Consider the following 14,122-nt stretch of genomic DNA (forward strand, 5'->3'; position numbering starts at 1 on the left):
AATGCTATCAAACGACCATCTAAGATGCATCAATTGGTCTCAACCCACCTGGATCAAAGGAGAATGAAGAACACCAAGGTCACACGATAACTATGAGCCCAAGAGACAGAAAGGGCCACAGGAACCAGAGACCTACATCATCCTGAGACGAGAAGAACTAGTTGGTGCCCGGCCACAACCGATGACTGCCCTGACAGGGAGCACAACAGAGAACCCCTGAGGGAGCAGGAGATCAGTGGGATGCAGACCCCAAATTCCCACAAAAAGACCATACTTAATGGTCTGACTGAGACTAGAGGAATCCCAGCAGTCATGGTCCCCAAACTTTCTGTTGGCCCAGGACAGGAACCATTCCCGAAGACAACTCATCAGACATGAAAGGGACTGGACAGTGAGTAGGAGAGAGATGCTGATGAAGAGTGAGCTATTTGTATCAGGTGGACACTTGAGACTGTGTTGGCATCTCCTGTCTGGAGGGGAGATGGGAGGATAGAGAGAGTTGGGAGCTGGCAAAATTGTCATGAAAGGAGAGACTGGAAGGGCTGACTCATTAGGGGGAGAGCAAGTGGGAGTACGGAGTAAGATGTATATAAACTTATATCTGACAGTCTGACTTGATTTGTAAACGTTCACTTGAAGCTCAATAAAAGTTAATAAAAAAAAAAAAGTAAGTCAAATTTATCCTCAGAGATCAATGCATACATTTCTCTTTAAAGAATGATTTCTGTCCTAAAGTTAACCAGTATATCAACTTCTCGTTCTCTAACTCTTACAGCAATCGTGTCCGTGCGAGTCAGGAGTGGGATTGAAGAGAAAATCTAGTCAATTGTTGGGAGGTTTTTCTCTCACTCTTAGATTGAGACCTTAAAAGGGAATTGTTTCCATAGCAATGTCTCGATAATTACAAATTCAGCTCTAGACTTAGTGCATGTTTTAAATGGAATGTGATTTTCAATTTCTTATCTACAAAACCTGAGACAACGTACAGTGTTTTTACCCGCAGTTCACGGTGGATTTTCCCAATGGTCTGCGTGGAGATCCTGCAGTGTCACCTGTGGAAAAGGTATCCAGAAGCGGAGCCGTCTGTGCAACAACCCCCTTCCAGCCAATGGTGGGAAGTCTTGCCAAGGTTCAGATTCAGAAATGCAAAACTGTCAAAATAAACCATGTCCAGGTACATCTCTTTATTCAACCAACAGGCATGTGTTTAACAGATAAATGTTTCTCATCCCTAGCCTTAGATTGACTCAGTATTAGTACTTTCAGTTAAAAGATATCTGATGGGGTAATTAATTGTTCACCTTTGAATAGTGGATGGGAGTTGGTCAGCCTGGAGTTCTTGGGAAGAATGCACAAGGAGCTGTGGACATGGCAACCGAACCAGGACCAGAACTTGCAATGATCCATCAGCTCAACATGGTGGACGACCATGTGAAGGGAATGCTGTGGAAATCATCATGTGCAACATTAGGCCTTGCCCAGGTGAGTATCTCCCAATAATATGGGATAATCAAAACTTTTATATTTGTAAGTCCTTTAAGAAGTTTTAAATATCTTTACTTCTTTGTTGTGAAAAGACACTACAGCCTCTACTCTTGAATATATTCATTCTCTGTGTTCTTAGATCTGTCTCATGGATAAACTTGTAGAGGTACGGCATTAGTCAATGTTAAGTAAAATATGTGATTTAGTGGAACATGATACAGGCTCCAAACTGTGGTGTATTTTTTAACCATGTAGAGAAAACCTAAGTATTACGTCATTGAAATTTTTAAATAAAGGACCTCGTTGTTGTTAGTTGCCATTAAGTCAGTCCCCAACTCACGGTGGCCCAACGAACAATGGTATGAAATACTGCCTGGTCCTGTGCCATTCCCATGATCCCTTGCAGATCAGACCTTTATGATCCATAGGGTTTTCACTGGCTGGTTTTTGGAAGTCTATCACCAGGCCTTTCTTCCTGGTCTGCTTAGTCTGGAAGCTCCACTGACAGACAAGTTGTAGCTTTGCATGAGGTGCACTGACCAGAATTCAAACTCAGGCCTCCTGGATAGAAGGTTAGAGTTCTACCACTAAACCACCACTGCCTTAGGTAACATCTAATCCAGCCATTTTTAGGGAGAAAAATGAAAAGAGATTAAGGACTTTCATAGGTGAAGGAATAATATTACTAGCCAAAAAGTTAGTGGTTCAAACCCACCCAGAGGCACCTTGGAAGAAAGGACTGGCAGTCTGCTTCTGAAAGGTCACAGCCTTGAAAATCCTATGAGGTAGTTTGCACACGTGGGGTTGCCATTAGTTGGAATCGACTCAACAGCAGCCAATAGCAATAATAACCGTTCACTGAATGGCAGCCCAAAAGGAATCATGGAATAATAGAGGGACTGTTTGTTCATTCATTCATGCAACAAATATTTGTTGAGCACCTATTTTGTCTCTGAGGCACGTTTCTAAGTGCTAGGGCTAGAATGATAAAACAGAATATTTTTCGGATATTGATAAGCATGTTGAACAAACTCAATGAGTTGAAGTGATGGAGCACAACCGGGAGAGACGCCGTAGCTGGGATTGTCAAAAAAAATGGATGCGGACAGACAAAAAAGGGACAGTTGTCTGCTACATTGGCTATTACATCCTACTGTACAAAGGAGGAAACTAAGATTCAGAAAACATAATGTTAAATAATTCACTGAGTTTGCCTAGCTAGTAAAGAGTAAGTCAAGGACTTAAATGTAGGTTGATTTGATTCTCAAACCTGCTCATTTAGATCCCGGGTATCTTGATTTTATGGTTCGGAAGTCCCATTATATCAAAATAAAAAAATAAAAACTTGCAAATACTGTCATGAAAAAGAAAAGAAACCAAAAGACAATTTTTTTAAATCATGAAGAATTAGAAAACTAATTATAGTAACATAATATTTGAGAGTAAAAAGAGCCAGAAATACCTAATTACAGCAATTTTTGTACAAATTATCAGCTATGATACCTATGTAATGAAAAACTAAATGATATTTATAAATGTCCTAAAATAAATCAGTTTGTTTTTCTTCGGGTTCAGCAGCTATTGGTTGACTGTTTATTTGCTTACTGTTGTTGAGCTTACTCTTTATTTGGTTTTCTTTGGTTATTCCCCCAAGCCTCAAAATTGATTGAATTTAGCCATTTTTTTTTTTTTGGCATAATGTCACTGGTATCGTGGAGCCAACGAATGAAAGCCAACTGTGATATCTCTTCCAAACTGAGAATTTAGTGATGTCATATTGGTAGCTAGATATCAACCATGCTGGGAATATTTACACCGTGGAAATTAGCAGATGCTGCAGATCAGACGGTTTTTTTCCCCCTCAGAGAGCTGATTGTTAAACATTTGTCAGCATGCCATTATAAAATGGGCAGATAGCTGAAGGGAGTCTTTCTCATCCAGGGGAATGTCAGAATCTTAGGAGCAGAAGAGATTTTCTTTTAGTACTAATTAATTTTTTATATAATGCCAAACTTAAAGAAAAATTGCAAGAATAATACAAAGAAAGCCTATTTATCTTTTACCCAGATTCACCAATAATGTGTATTTCCTAAAAATGAACATTCTCTTACATAAACACAGTACAATTATCAAAATTGAAAAATTTTTCATTGATATGATACTATTTAATCCTGTTGTCTAGTAGGAGTCCATGGGTGGAGCAAATAGTTAAGCACTGGACTACAAGCCAAAACGTTGGTGGTTCGAACCCACCCAGAGGCTCCTTGGAAGACAGGCCTGGTGATCTGCTTCCAAAGGGTCACAGCCTTGGAAACTCTATGGCACTGTTCTTTTCTGCACACATGGGTAGCCATGAGTCAGAATCAACTTGACGGCAACTAACAACAACCAACAACAGCAACGTTGTCTAATACTGTAATACTATTATCTAATCTACATTGAATTGTGTTGTTTGTCCCTATGATATCCTTTATTTATTTTATTTAATTTTTTGCCAAATTTAAGATCCCATCCATGATTACACATTGCGTTTATTTGTCATATTTCTTTAGTATCTTCTGAAACAATTTCTCTATCTTTATGTTTCATGACCTTGACATTTTTGAAGTGTACAGACCAATTATTTTGTAGAAAAACCTTCAGTTTGGGTTTGTTTAATATTTCCTCATGATTAGACCCAGGATTTGCATTTTGGCAGGAAAACCACAGAAATGGTTTTGTGTCCTTCTCAGTGCCTCGCGTCAGAAGGTACATGATCTCAGTTTTTCCCACACTGGTAATATTAAGTTTGACCACTTATTTAAGGTGGTATCTTCCATTATTTAGTTGCTGTTTTTACCTTTGTAATTAATAAGTATTTTGTAGGGATATTTTGAGACTATATAAACATCTTGTTTCTCATCAAACTTTCACCTACTAGTTTTAGCATCTGTTGATTATTCTGGCTTGAATCAGTACTATGATCTCTGAGAAAGAGTTATGTACTAATGTCATAATTTCTTCCATATTTATCATTGGCCTATTTTAAGGAAGAACTTGTCTCTTTCTTATTTCTTTATATTTGAATTTATATCAGTAAGGACAGTCTGACTTTATTCAGTGGTTTATAATTTACTGCTGTTTTTTGAGTCATTACTTATTGTGATACTCAAGTTCTTCCAGATTTGGTTAGTGGAGGCCCCTTCGCATCAGCTCCAGTGCCTTCTTGACATGTCCCCATGATTCTTTGAGCACTTCTTTACTTGCTAATGCAAATAGGTATTTCAGGTACATCTTGTACTTTCCCTGGCTCAGGCCTGGAATCAGTCATTCCTCCAAGGATCCAAGAATAAAAAAAAAAAGAATAGAACTTAAAAAATAAGATTGGGGGCCTAGACTCCCGCAGCAGACAGAGCTAGGATATTGAGTGTGTGTGTGTGTGTGTGTGTGTGTGTGTATAGTCTCTGGGTGGTACAAACAGTTGGTGTTCAACTACTAGCCTAGAGGTTGGTAGTTGGAACCCAGAGGTGCCACAGAAGAAAAGCATGGCAATCTGCTTCCTTAAAGATTGCAGTCAAGAAAACTCTATGAAGCAGTTCTACTCTGTAACGCATAGAGTCACCATGAGTCAGAATCAACTTGACAGCAATGGATTTTTTTTTCTTTTTTTGGCCTTCAGTGGTGCAGTTAACAAGCTGAAAGGTTGAAAGTTTAAGTCTACCCAGAGGTGCCTCAGAAGAAAGGGCTGGTGATCTACTTCCAAAAAGGCTGTTAAGAGTGATGGGAAAAGTTGGAAATGGATAATGGTTAAGGTTGCACAACTTGATAACTACAATTAATGTCATCAAATTGTACATGTTAAGAATTTGAAGTGGCAGATGTTCTGATACATATTTATTACACACACACACACAGCCATTGAAAGCCCTGTGGACCACAGTTCTACTCTGACACATATGGAGTCACCGTGAGTCAGAGATGACTCAGTGGCAACTGGATATATGACAATTATGAGCGTCAGCAATCTGAATTAATGCAGAAGTAGTTTTGAGTAGTGTCTACCATATATTTAAAGGCTCTCATCTTTCCTTTTCAGTTTAGTCAAATACATTTTAGTGTAACTTCATGCCAGCTAAAATGGAATTTGTGTGTTTGTGTTTGTCTGTGTCTATAAAGTACAAGGATAGCTAGTGAACTCAATTAGAAATAAGTTCATTAAAAGAAGATGTAATATGTATTTTAAAATATTTTCTAAACAAAGCATGCAAGTAATAACTTCATTACTTGCTTTTCAGCTTATTGTTTTGATCTTACAGGTTGTACTAAGAGCATATTTTAGCATGGGTCCTGAAGCACCTATTTTGGTCCATATCTTGGTTAAACCATGTGACTAAAAAAACATTTTGTGAACTCCATGTTACGGATTGAATTGTGTCCTCCAAAAATGTGTGTCAACTTGGCTAGGCCATGATTTCCAGTGTTGTGTGATTGTCCACCATTTTGTCATCTGATATGATTTTCCTATGTGTTGTAAATCCTATCTCCATCATGTTAATGAGACAGGATTAGAGTCAGTTATGTTAATGGGGCAGGATTCAGTCTACAAGATTAGGTTGTATCTTGAGTCAATCTCCTTTGAGATATAAAAGAGAGAAGCAAGCAGAGAGAAAGAGGGACCTCATGCCACCAAGAATGAAGAACCAGGAGGGGAGTGCGCCCTTTGGGCCCAGAGTCCCTGTGCTGAGAAGCTCCTAGACAAGGAGAAGACTGATGACAAGGACCTTCCTCCAGAGCCAAAAGAGAGAAAGTTTCCTCTGGAGCTCACACCCTGGATTTGAACTTTAGCCTCCTAGGCTGTGAGAGAATAAATTTCTTTGTTAAAGCCATCCACTTGTGGTATTTCTGTTATAGCGACACTAGATAACTAAGACACCCCTTATCCAGAATATTCCTAAAAACAAAAATATGACCTGCTGGTGACTTATACATAAGAGAAACCATAGTGCTGATTCTCAGTCCATACACCTGGTAGAAAACATAAGGCTGTTTCAGTCTTGCGGTCAGATGTCATAATATGTTAGTTACCAAAAAGACCTTAACATCACTCGTTGGAAACTGCTGGTCAGTTTTTTCTGTTGTTTAGGAAGCAAGTAAGTGTGTTATTCAGAAGTGTGTTAATTCGTGAACATTTATAATGGAGAAATTTTTCAAAGAGTTACAACTGTGCAAGTAATCGTGTTGACGAAAGATCCAAGTGCATATTGAAAAATGAAGCTGAATCAGGCTTAAAGATGCAGTCTCATAGTCTGGGGTCTAAATTATTGTTATGAAAATATTGATATTGTCCATAACCGCCTCTAGAAGTGTTATGCAACCTTGTCCCTAGGTCCTTCCACTTTCTCCAGAGCACAAGTACTCAGCTGGGATTTTAAACACTCAAATTGTGTCTATATATGCAAGTTGGATTATATTTAATTTTAATAAAATAACCCTTTTGGATAATTTTAAGCTCTTATTTTGGCATTAGGCAGCCTTCTGCATGTCTATAGACACAAATCCCCATGAAAACCTAACCAAAAGGAGAAAGAAAGAACATCATTTGTTACGTTTCCATTAGTCCAATTTCAATTCCTTTGGATTCTGAATGAATTAACTTGTTACTGAGTTAATTTGTTTGTATAATTGTGTTTGTTTTTTAAACAAACACGTTTCTGTGACCTAAACCTCTGTCTCTTGGGATGTTTGCAGTTCATGGAGCATGGAGCTTTTGGCAGCCTTGGAGTGCATGCAGTGAGAGTTGTGGGAAAGGTACCCAGACGAGAACAAGACTGTGCAATCACCCGCCACCGTCGTTCGATGGACCCTACTGCAAGGGAGCAGAAACACAGATGCAAGTTTGCAACAAAAGACACTGTCCAGGTAAGGGAAATGCAGTGTCATACCTTTAATAACTTTACATCTATTTCTTATCAAGATAAGGAGCCCTTGTGACACAGTAGTTAAGTGCTCAGCTGCTAACCCAAAGGTTGGTGATTTGAACCCACCCAGAGGTTCTGCAGGAGAGAGACCTGGCAGTCTGCTTCTGTAAAGATTATAGCCAAGGAAACCCTATGAAGCAGTTATACTCTGTCACTTGGGTCACTATGAGTTGGAATCAACAGCACCCAACAACAACTTACCAAAATAGTATATCGATAAGAATCTATTGCATTATGACTGTGCCCCACGAGAACATCACTCAGTCTAACAGTGTCCAGAGTTTCATCTCACCGCTTTCAGGTAGTAACACACATATGTTTTTCCTCAAATCCAGTTGATGGCAAGTGGGCAGCGTGGACCAGTTGGAATGCCTGCTCTGTATCCTGTGGAGGGGGTGCCAGACAGAGAACAAGGGACTGCTCTGACCCTGCCCCCCAGTATGGAGGACGCAAATGTGAAGGCAGTGATGTCCAGAGCGATTTTTGTAATAGTGACCCTTGTCCAAGTGAGTGTTGGAAATAGTGAGTCACCGTTACACTTCCTTAAAGTTTCATTAAGGCCTCAGGTCCTTAAAATTATAATATTCTGTTATTTGATTCTTTTGCCTTTGGTTTAGGATAACAAATGTCACATGGTTGCTGTTGTGGCTGTGTAATATCACAGATGTCTTTGATTTATACAGGCAGAGGCTGTGTCCTACTTCATTTGTTTTATATAAGACATGCTGCAGAGTGCAAGGACCATGGCACCCTCACCTGCTAACTTATTGATGGTGATGATTCCTTTTTGGAAGGCAAGCAGGCAGCTCTTGGCCTTAATTCAATCACCAAGCTATATTTTTAGACCTTAGTAGCAACACAATATCTGGAAACCTGAGTTTGACTGTATCCTGAGTGTTACAGCCATGGCTCAGCGAGGGCAGAGACTGTTTCATTCATGCCTTCCAGCTCCTGGAATATTTTAAGACTCAATAAATGTATGCTAAATGGAAAAAGACAATCACTGACATATATGCCCACTGTCTAGTCAGCTAAACCAGCTACCTTTGGAAGTTGCCTCTTCATAGATTTGTATGTTTAAGCTTCTGAAGAGAGATTTTCCATATCTTTTGAATGGATGTCATTGTTTAACACTTCTCATTTATAGGGCTTCATTTTCATGTCAAATGATTCTATGTTTGTAGCTCATGGTAACTGGAGTCCTTGGAGTGGCTGGGGAACATGCAGCCGGCCGTGTAACGGAGGGCAAATGCGGCGGTACCGCACCTGTGACAACCCTCGCCCCTCCAATGGAGGAAGAGCTTGTGGGGGGCCAGATTCCCAGATCCAGAGATGCAACACTGCCATGTGTCCTGGTGAGAGTCCTGCCTTCTGGTAGTAGCACAAGTAAGGCGTTTCATTTGGTGATCACTGTAGCAGCCCATCCTTTCAGATCTTAACACAGAAGCTGTATAGGCAAAGTCACCCTAAGTGTTGATTTCAAAACCGACATGTTGATGTTGACCATTGCATTCTTGTTCTCAGTGGATGGAAGTTGGGGAAACTGGCATGCCTGGAGCCGGTGCTCTACTTCTTGTGGAGGAGGTGAAAAGACTCGGAAACGGCTGTGCGACAATCCGGTGCCATCTAAGAGTGGCCGCCCCTGCGCAGGAGATGCTACTCAGGCATCTAGATGCAATATGCAAGCATGTCCTGGTAAGCAGTTAAATCAGACTTTGGCAGAACCATGTAGAGACTTTGTGCAAATTAGGAAAAGATACCATTATGAGCCCATAAATTACAAAATGATGCCAACTCTAGGAGGAAGAATTAGAAAAAAAAAAAGTACTTTTTTTCCCTCTAGTTTGGCGCAGTTCTACGTCAAGGGTTTTAGCCTCTGCTTGCCACCTGTCAGGCTTCTCTCTAAAAGGGTACATTATGCATAGCTATAAATTGTAGTCCTGAGCTCAAGGGTAAAAGAGCAAGGGAGAGTTAGGAAAACCAAGACTGAGACTCAGAACTCAAGATGAGGGTGGGGCAGGGACTGAAGATCTAAGAGAAGTGCACAGTTGGAAGCTATTCATTCACGGATGGGCATATGGAGACCATTAGTGTGGAACGTACAACAGGACCCTGTTCAGTCAAGGAGGAAGAATAGGAGGAGTTGAGTACCATAACCCAAGTCATGCAATACTTCTAAGTGATACAAAAATCAGAAGGAACGAATTCAGAATTCTAGAACTTTTGGAACCATCAGAATTTCCAAAGTTTTAGAAACAAAATGTCCCTGAAAAGTGACAGAGACCTTAGCAGAATGAGAGAAGGGAATTACATGGAAAGGTACATAGGATCCGTTGTTATTGTTAGGTGCTGTCAAGTTGATTCCAACTCATCGACCCTGTAGGACAGAGTAGAACTACCCCATAGGGTTTCCAAGAAGCAGGTGGTGAATTTGAACTGCAGACCTTTTGGTTAGCAGTGAACACTTAACCACTGTACCACCAGGTCTCTATATATAGGACCTAGACAACCTAAAAGGGCAAGTGTCTACTAGCCAACTGCTTGATAATTTGTTCAACATATCAACGAATTACCAAAGATTTTTGAGGCTCGAATAAATAAGCATGGTAACATCTCTGGTTTCAGTCGAGGCATTTTCTAGCTCAGCAGCTGATGTTATTAGGGCTCCTGTGGTAGCAGGAAGTCCAAAACAGGCAAGACAATTTGGATTACAGAAGTCTGGCAGAAATTTTTAAGGATCCTAGTCAGGTTTTTTTTTTTTTTTCAGTCAGGTAGCCATATCTAGGAGACTTTTGTTGAGCACTAGGACTCAAGAGAAGCTCCTCTGTGAGAGTAGAGTAACCAAGGTCAAAATGGAAAACCAACTTTGTCAATAACAACTCAGAGAATAACTCAGTAGTAGTTCTTCTGCCCATCTTAGTCCCTGCTTAGGACTAAGGGTAAGGACCAAAATGGCCTACCAGGTCCCAATTGGCCCTACTACATACTTTCCTACATCATCTTGAATATGGTCCCCGTCACCCTCTAAGATTTCTGCTCCTTTTGGTTTCTCAGATGTGGCAAAACACCCCCTTCCCCTGTGCCAAAAAAAAAAAAAAAATGTTTCTTTTACCTGGGAAGTTCTTCCCCTGCCCTCCCTGGCTTTTATTAAGGTCTAAATCTTCCTCAGGTCACCACTCTATTTTCACTGTCCTGAGTACTAGATACTTCGTATGTTATCATATTTCAACTTTCCGTTTATTTGTGGAATTCTGATTAATGTCTGTCTCTCCTATTAGGATATAAGTTCTATAAAGGCAGCCTTCATGTTTTTGTTTTGTTTTGTTGACACAATACTTAACAAATGAAAGTATTCCAGAAAATGAATCAACATGAAAAAAGGTTTTCTCTCAGTATAATCAAAGCCATGCAAATAAAAATGGTGTGGTGCCATAGTTAGTGATTTTCCTGAGGTTGAATGCAGTTGTATTTTCCCCACTGTTTAACACATGATAACAGTATTTGAAGCAACTAGTGATTGTTGTAAAATGTATTCAATTAAAGACATCAAATAATGAGTATTTATTAATTTCACTGCTACCTTCTTTCTAACATGTTACCTGTCTTGTCAAAGCATGCTGTTCATTTAGGCAGCAGTCACTAACTAACCCCCTAGTCTGTTGAACAATGAGAAGACATAAAATTACCGTAGAGGTACTTTTTTTAAAATGTGCAATTGTTTTTTAAAATAACTGTATTGGTATGAATTTCATAGCACCGTTGAAAGTATAATATCATTCTCAATTTTTTTCTCAAAGCTATTTTCCAATACAGGTATAATTTTCTCACTGATCTACTGTGATGAAAATCTTGCTCTAAAAACCCAAGACTGAACAATGCCTCCTAGATACTCCACATTTATGCTGCCAGTGACCTGGAACAAGGTTTAGGGGCCAGTTAGGGACTGAACCCCTCCTTTCCCTCTGTGTCCACATGAAAGAGAAGAGATAAAAGAACAAGAGTTTTGATGCTAAACAGACCTGTGTCCAGATTTTCATTCTACCACTTACTAGCTACATAAGGATGGAAAAAGTCACTTAACTTCTCTGAACTTCAGTTTCTTAGTCTGCAAACTGTGGCTACTTTGTAGGATTGTTAATAGTATTAAAAGAGTTAACACATACTTAGTTCTTACTATAGCACATGACAAAGGTGCCCTGGTGACACAGTGGTTAAAGCACCCAGCTACTAACCAAAGGGTCAGGGGTTCAAACCCACAAGCTGCTCCGTGGGAGAAAGATGTGGCAGTCTGCTTCCATACGATTTACAGCCATGGAAGCCCTAGAGGGTGGCTCTACTCTGTCCTATAGGCTCTCCCTATGAGTCAGAATCTATTCAATGGCTTTGGATGGGCAGTGGGATAGCACATGACATGGTCAATAAATTCTCATTAGCATCATCATTTCATCCCAAATCAACAAACACATACTTTATTTTGGCTTTGGGACTGAATGCTCATTGTATTTTTTGAACTGTGAAATAATACTATGATGTGGACAGAAGGATCCTAGATTTATGTGGGATGATGGATATTACATGAAATTAGAATGTTTCGAAAGCTTATTTATTCCACTCAAATTCGGATGTCATCAAAACTTTTTTGATGCTCAAGAAAAGATTTGTAGCATCTCTGAATATTGGCCATCTTTTCTCCCATGTAATGTTGGTGGAAGGAGCCCTAGTGGTGCAGTGGCTAAAGCACTCAGCTGCTAACCAAAAGGTCAGTGCTTTGAACCTACCAGCTTTTCCACGCAAGTCTGCTTCAGTAAAGATTTACAGCCTGGAAACCCTATGAGGCAACTCTGTTCTGTCCTGTAGGGTCACTATGAGTGGAATCGACTCAATGGTAGTGGGTTTGGATTTTGATTGGAATGTTGATGGAATTGCTTTCTTATCCGGGAATGTTTTTCCTTCCCCCAATAGGTGGGCCACAGCGAGCCAGAGGAGGCATTATTGGAAATATTAATGATGTTGAATTTGGAATTGCTTTCCTCAATGCCACAGTAACAGATAGTCCTAACTCTGATACTAGAATAATACATGCTGAAATCACCAATGTACCTCGCAGTCTTGGTAAGTCTCTTTGCTGATAAAAGTTGTTAATAAACTTTTTTAAAAATAGCTTATACATGCTTTTTCATCTTACTATTTTCACTTAAAGTTTCAGGAGCACTTGTTTGTTTTTTTTTTTAATTTTTATTGTGTTTTAGGTGGAAGTTTACAAATCAAGTCAGTCTCTCATACAAAAATTTGTATACACCTTGCCATGCACTCCTATTGCTCTCCCCCTAATGAGACAGCACACTCTTCCTCGCCACCTGTATTCCCCATGTCCATTCAGCCAGCTTCTGTCCCCCTCTGCCCTATGATCTCTCCTCCAGACAGGAGCTGCCCACATAGTCTCATGTGTCCACTTGAGCCAAGAAGCTCCCTCCTCACCAGTATCATTTTTTACCTCTGGAGGATTTCTAAATGATCAGCCTGATACTCCTTAGCTCTGTGACAGTGGTAAGCTCTTAAAGGCACATGATGCATTGGTATATGTTTTATTATTATTCATGATTATTAAGGATTCATCCTTATGAATAAAGTGCTATGAAAAAACAGTAACAATGGACTGTAGGTATTTTGCTTTGTTACTTTATATATCCTTTTTTTCTTTAGGTCCGGCAATGAGAAAGATAGTTTCTATTTTAAATCCCATTTATTGGACAACAGCAAAGGAAATAGGAGAAGCAGTCAATGGCTTTACCCTCACCAATGCAGTCTTCAAGAGAGAAACCCAAGTAGAATTTGCAACTGGTTAGTGTCAGCTGAACTTAATATTCTCCTAGTATAAAAAATATGGCTGCTTTAAAGTTGGTGGTTAAGAAAAATAGGTTATATGTTCCTGCAGAGAATAATTTCAAAGTTTTTGATGAAATTTTATTAGAAATGATATAAAAGCAATTCCACATTTTCTTGTGAAATGACATGGGGCCTGTAAGAGATCATGTGTTCCCAAGTAGCATAGCGAGTTTTTTACCCTAAAAGTTTTTTCTCCTCTTTTCTGTGTCTTTTTCTTGTTAAGTCCTTAGAGTGGGTCTTAAAGGCCAAAGCAGAGCAGGAAAATGAGTCATTGCTATACATTAAAGGCTTTGTCAGTGAACTTGACATTCTGATACCTTATAGGTGATCTTTGGTAAAAAGATGGAGATAAAAATAAACAAATCAAAAGGCTTTTTACTTTTATCCTTAGTCTTAATGAATATGCATTAGCTATTTTTTGGGTGCATAAATGTTTGTGTACATCACCATTTCCAACCGTTTTAAAGGCGATCGGGCCCCTGTAGAAATGATCCTTAAGGAAGAAGGGCTGAGGGAGAGCATACCTTTAACTTGCATTTAATCATCCCAGAAGACAAGTGGATCTCTTCATGACGACCCACTTACCTAGATGACCTTTTGCTACTTTTTGAAGCAGCGGAAAGAACAAAGCCCTGTGGCCAGTCTTGTGGGGATGCCAGTCTCGCTGGTGAAGCTGTTCATCCCTTCTCACAGGCTATCCATTTTTGTATAACTGCCTTGCTATTTTGGAGCCCTGGTGGCACAGTGGTTAATAGCTTAGCTGCTAACCAAAAGGTCGGCAGTTGGAATCCACC

The 14,122-nt window shown here is 39.7% G+C and overlaps 1 protein-coding gene across 6 annotated transcripts in view; it reads left to right on the forward strand.

Annotated features, from left to right (window-relative positions):
• Window positions 1-14,122, forward strand: part of HMCN1 (hemicentin 1) — a 551,288-nt gene that overhangs the window by 503,427 nt on the left and 33,739 nt on the right. For all 6 annotated transcript variants that reach the window (XM_049868532.1, XM_049868536.1, XM_049868533.1 and 3 more), the window contains 8 exons: window positions 1,004-1,174; window positions 1,312-1,482; window positions 7,213-7,383; window positions 7,778-7,948; window positions 8,627-8,797; window positions 8,967-9,137; window positions 12,405-12,554; window positions 13,146-13,283. In XM_049868532.1, the coding sequence (XP_049724489.1) occupies window positions 1,004-1,174; window positions 1,312-1,482; window positions 7,213-7,383; window positions 7,778-7,948; window positions 8,627-8,797; window positions 8,967-9,137; window positions 12,405-12,554; window positions 13,146-13,283 (1,314 nt within the window). The remainder of the gene's footprint in view (window positions 1-1,003; window positions 1,175-1,311; window positions 1,483-7,212; window positions 7,384-7,777; window positions 7,949-8,626; window positions 8,798-8,966; window positions 9,138-12,404; window positions 12,555-13,145; window positions 13,284-14,122) is intronic.

The sequence above is a fragment of the Elephas maximus genome, chromosome 24 (genome assembly GCF_024166365.1).
Source record: "Elephas maximus indicus isolate mEleMax1 chromosome 24, mEleMax1 primary haplotype, whole genome shotgun sequence".
NCBI lineage: Eukaryota > Metazoa > Chordata > Mammalia > Proboscidea > Elephantidae > Elephas > Elephas maximus.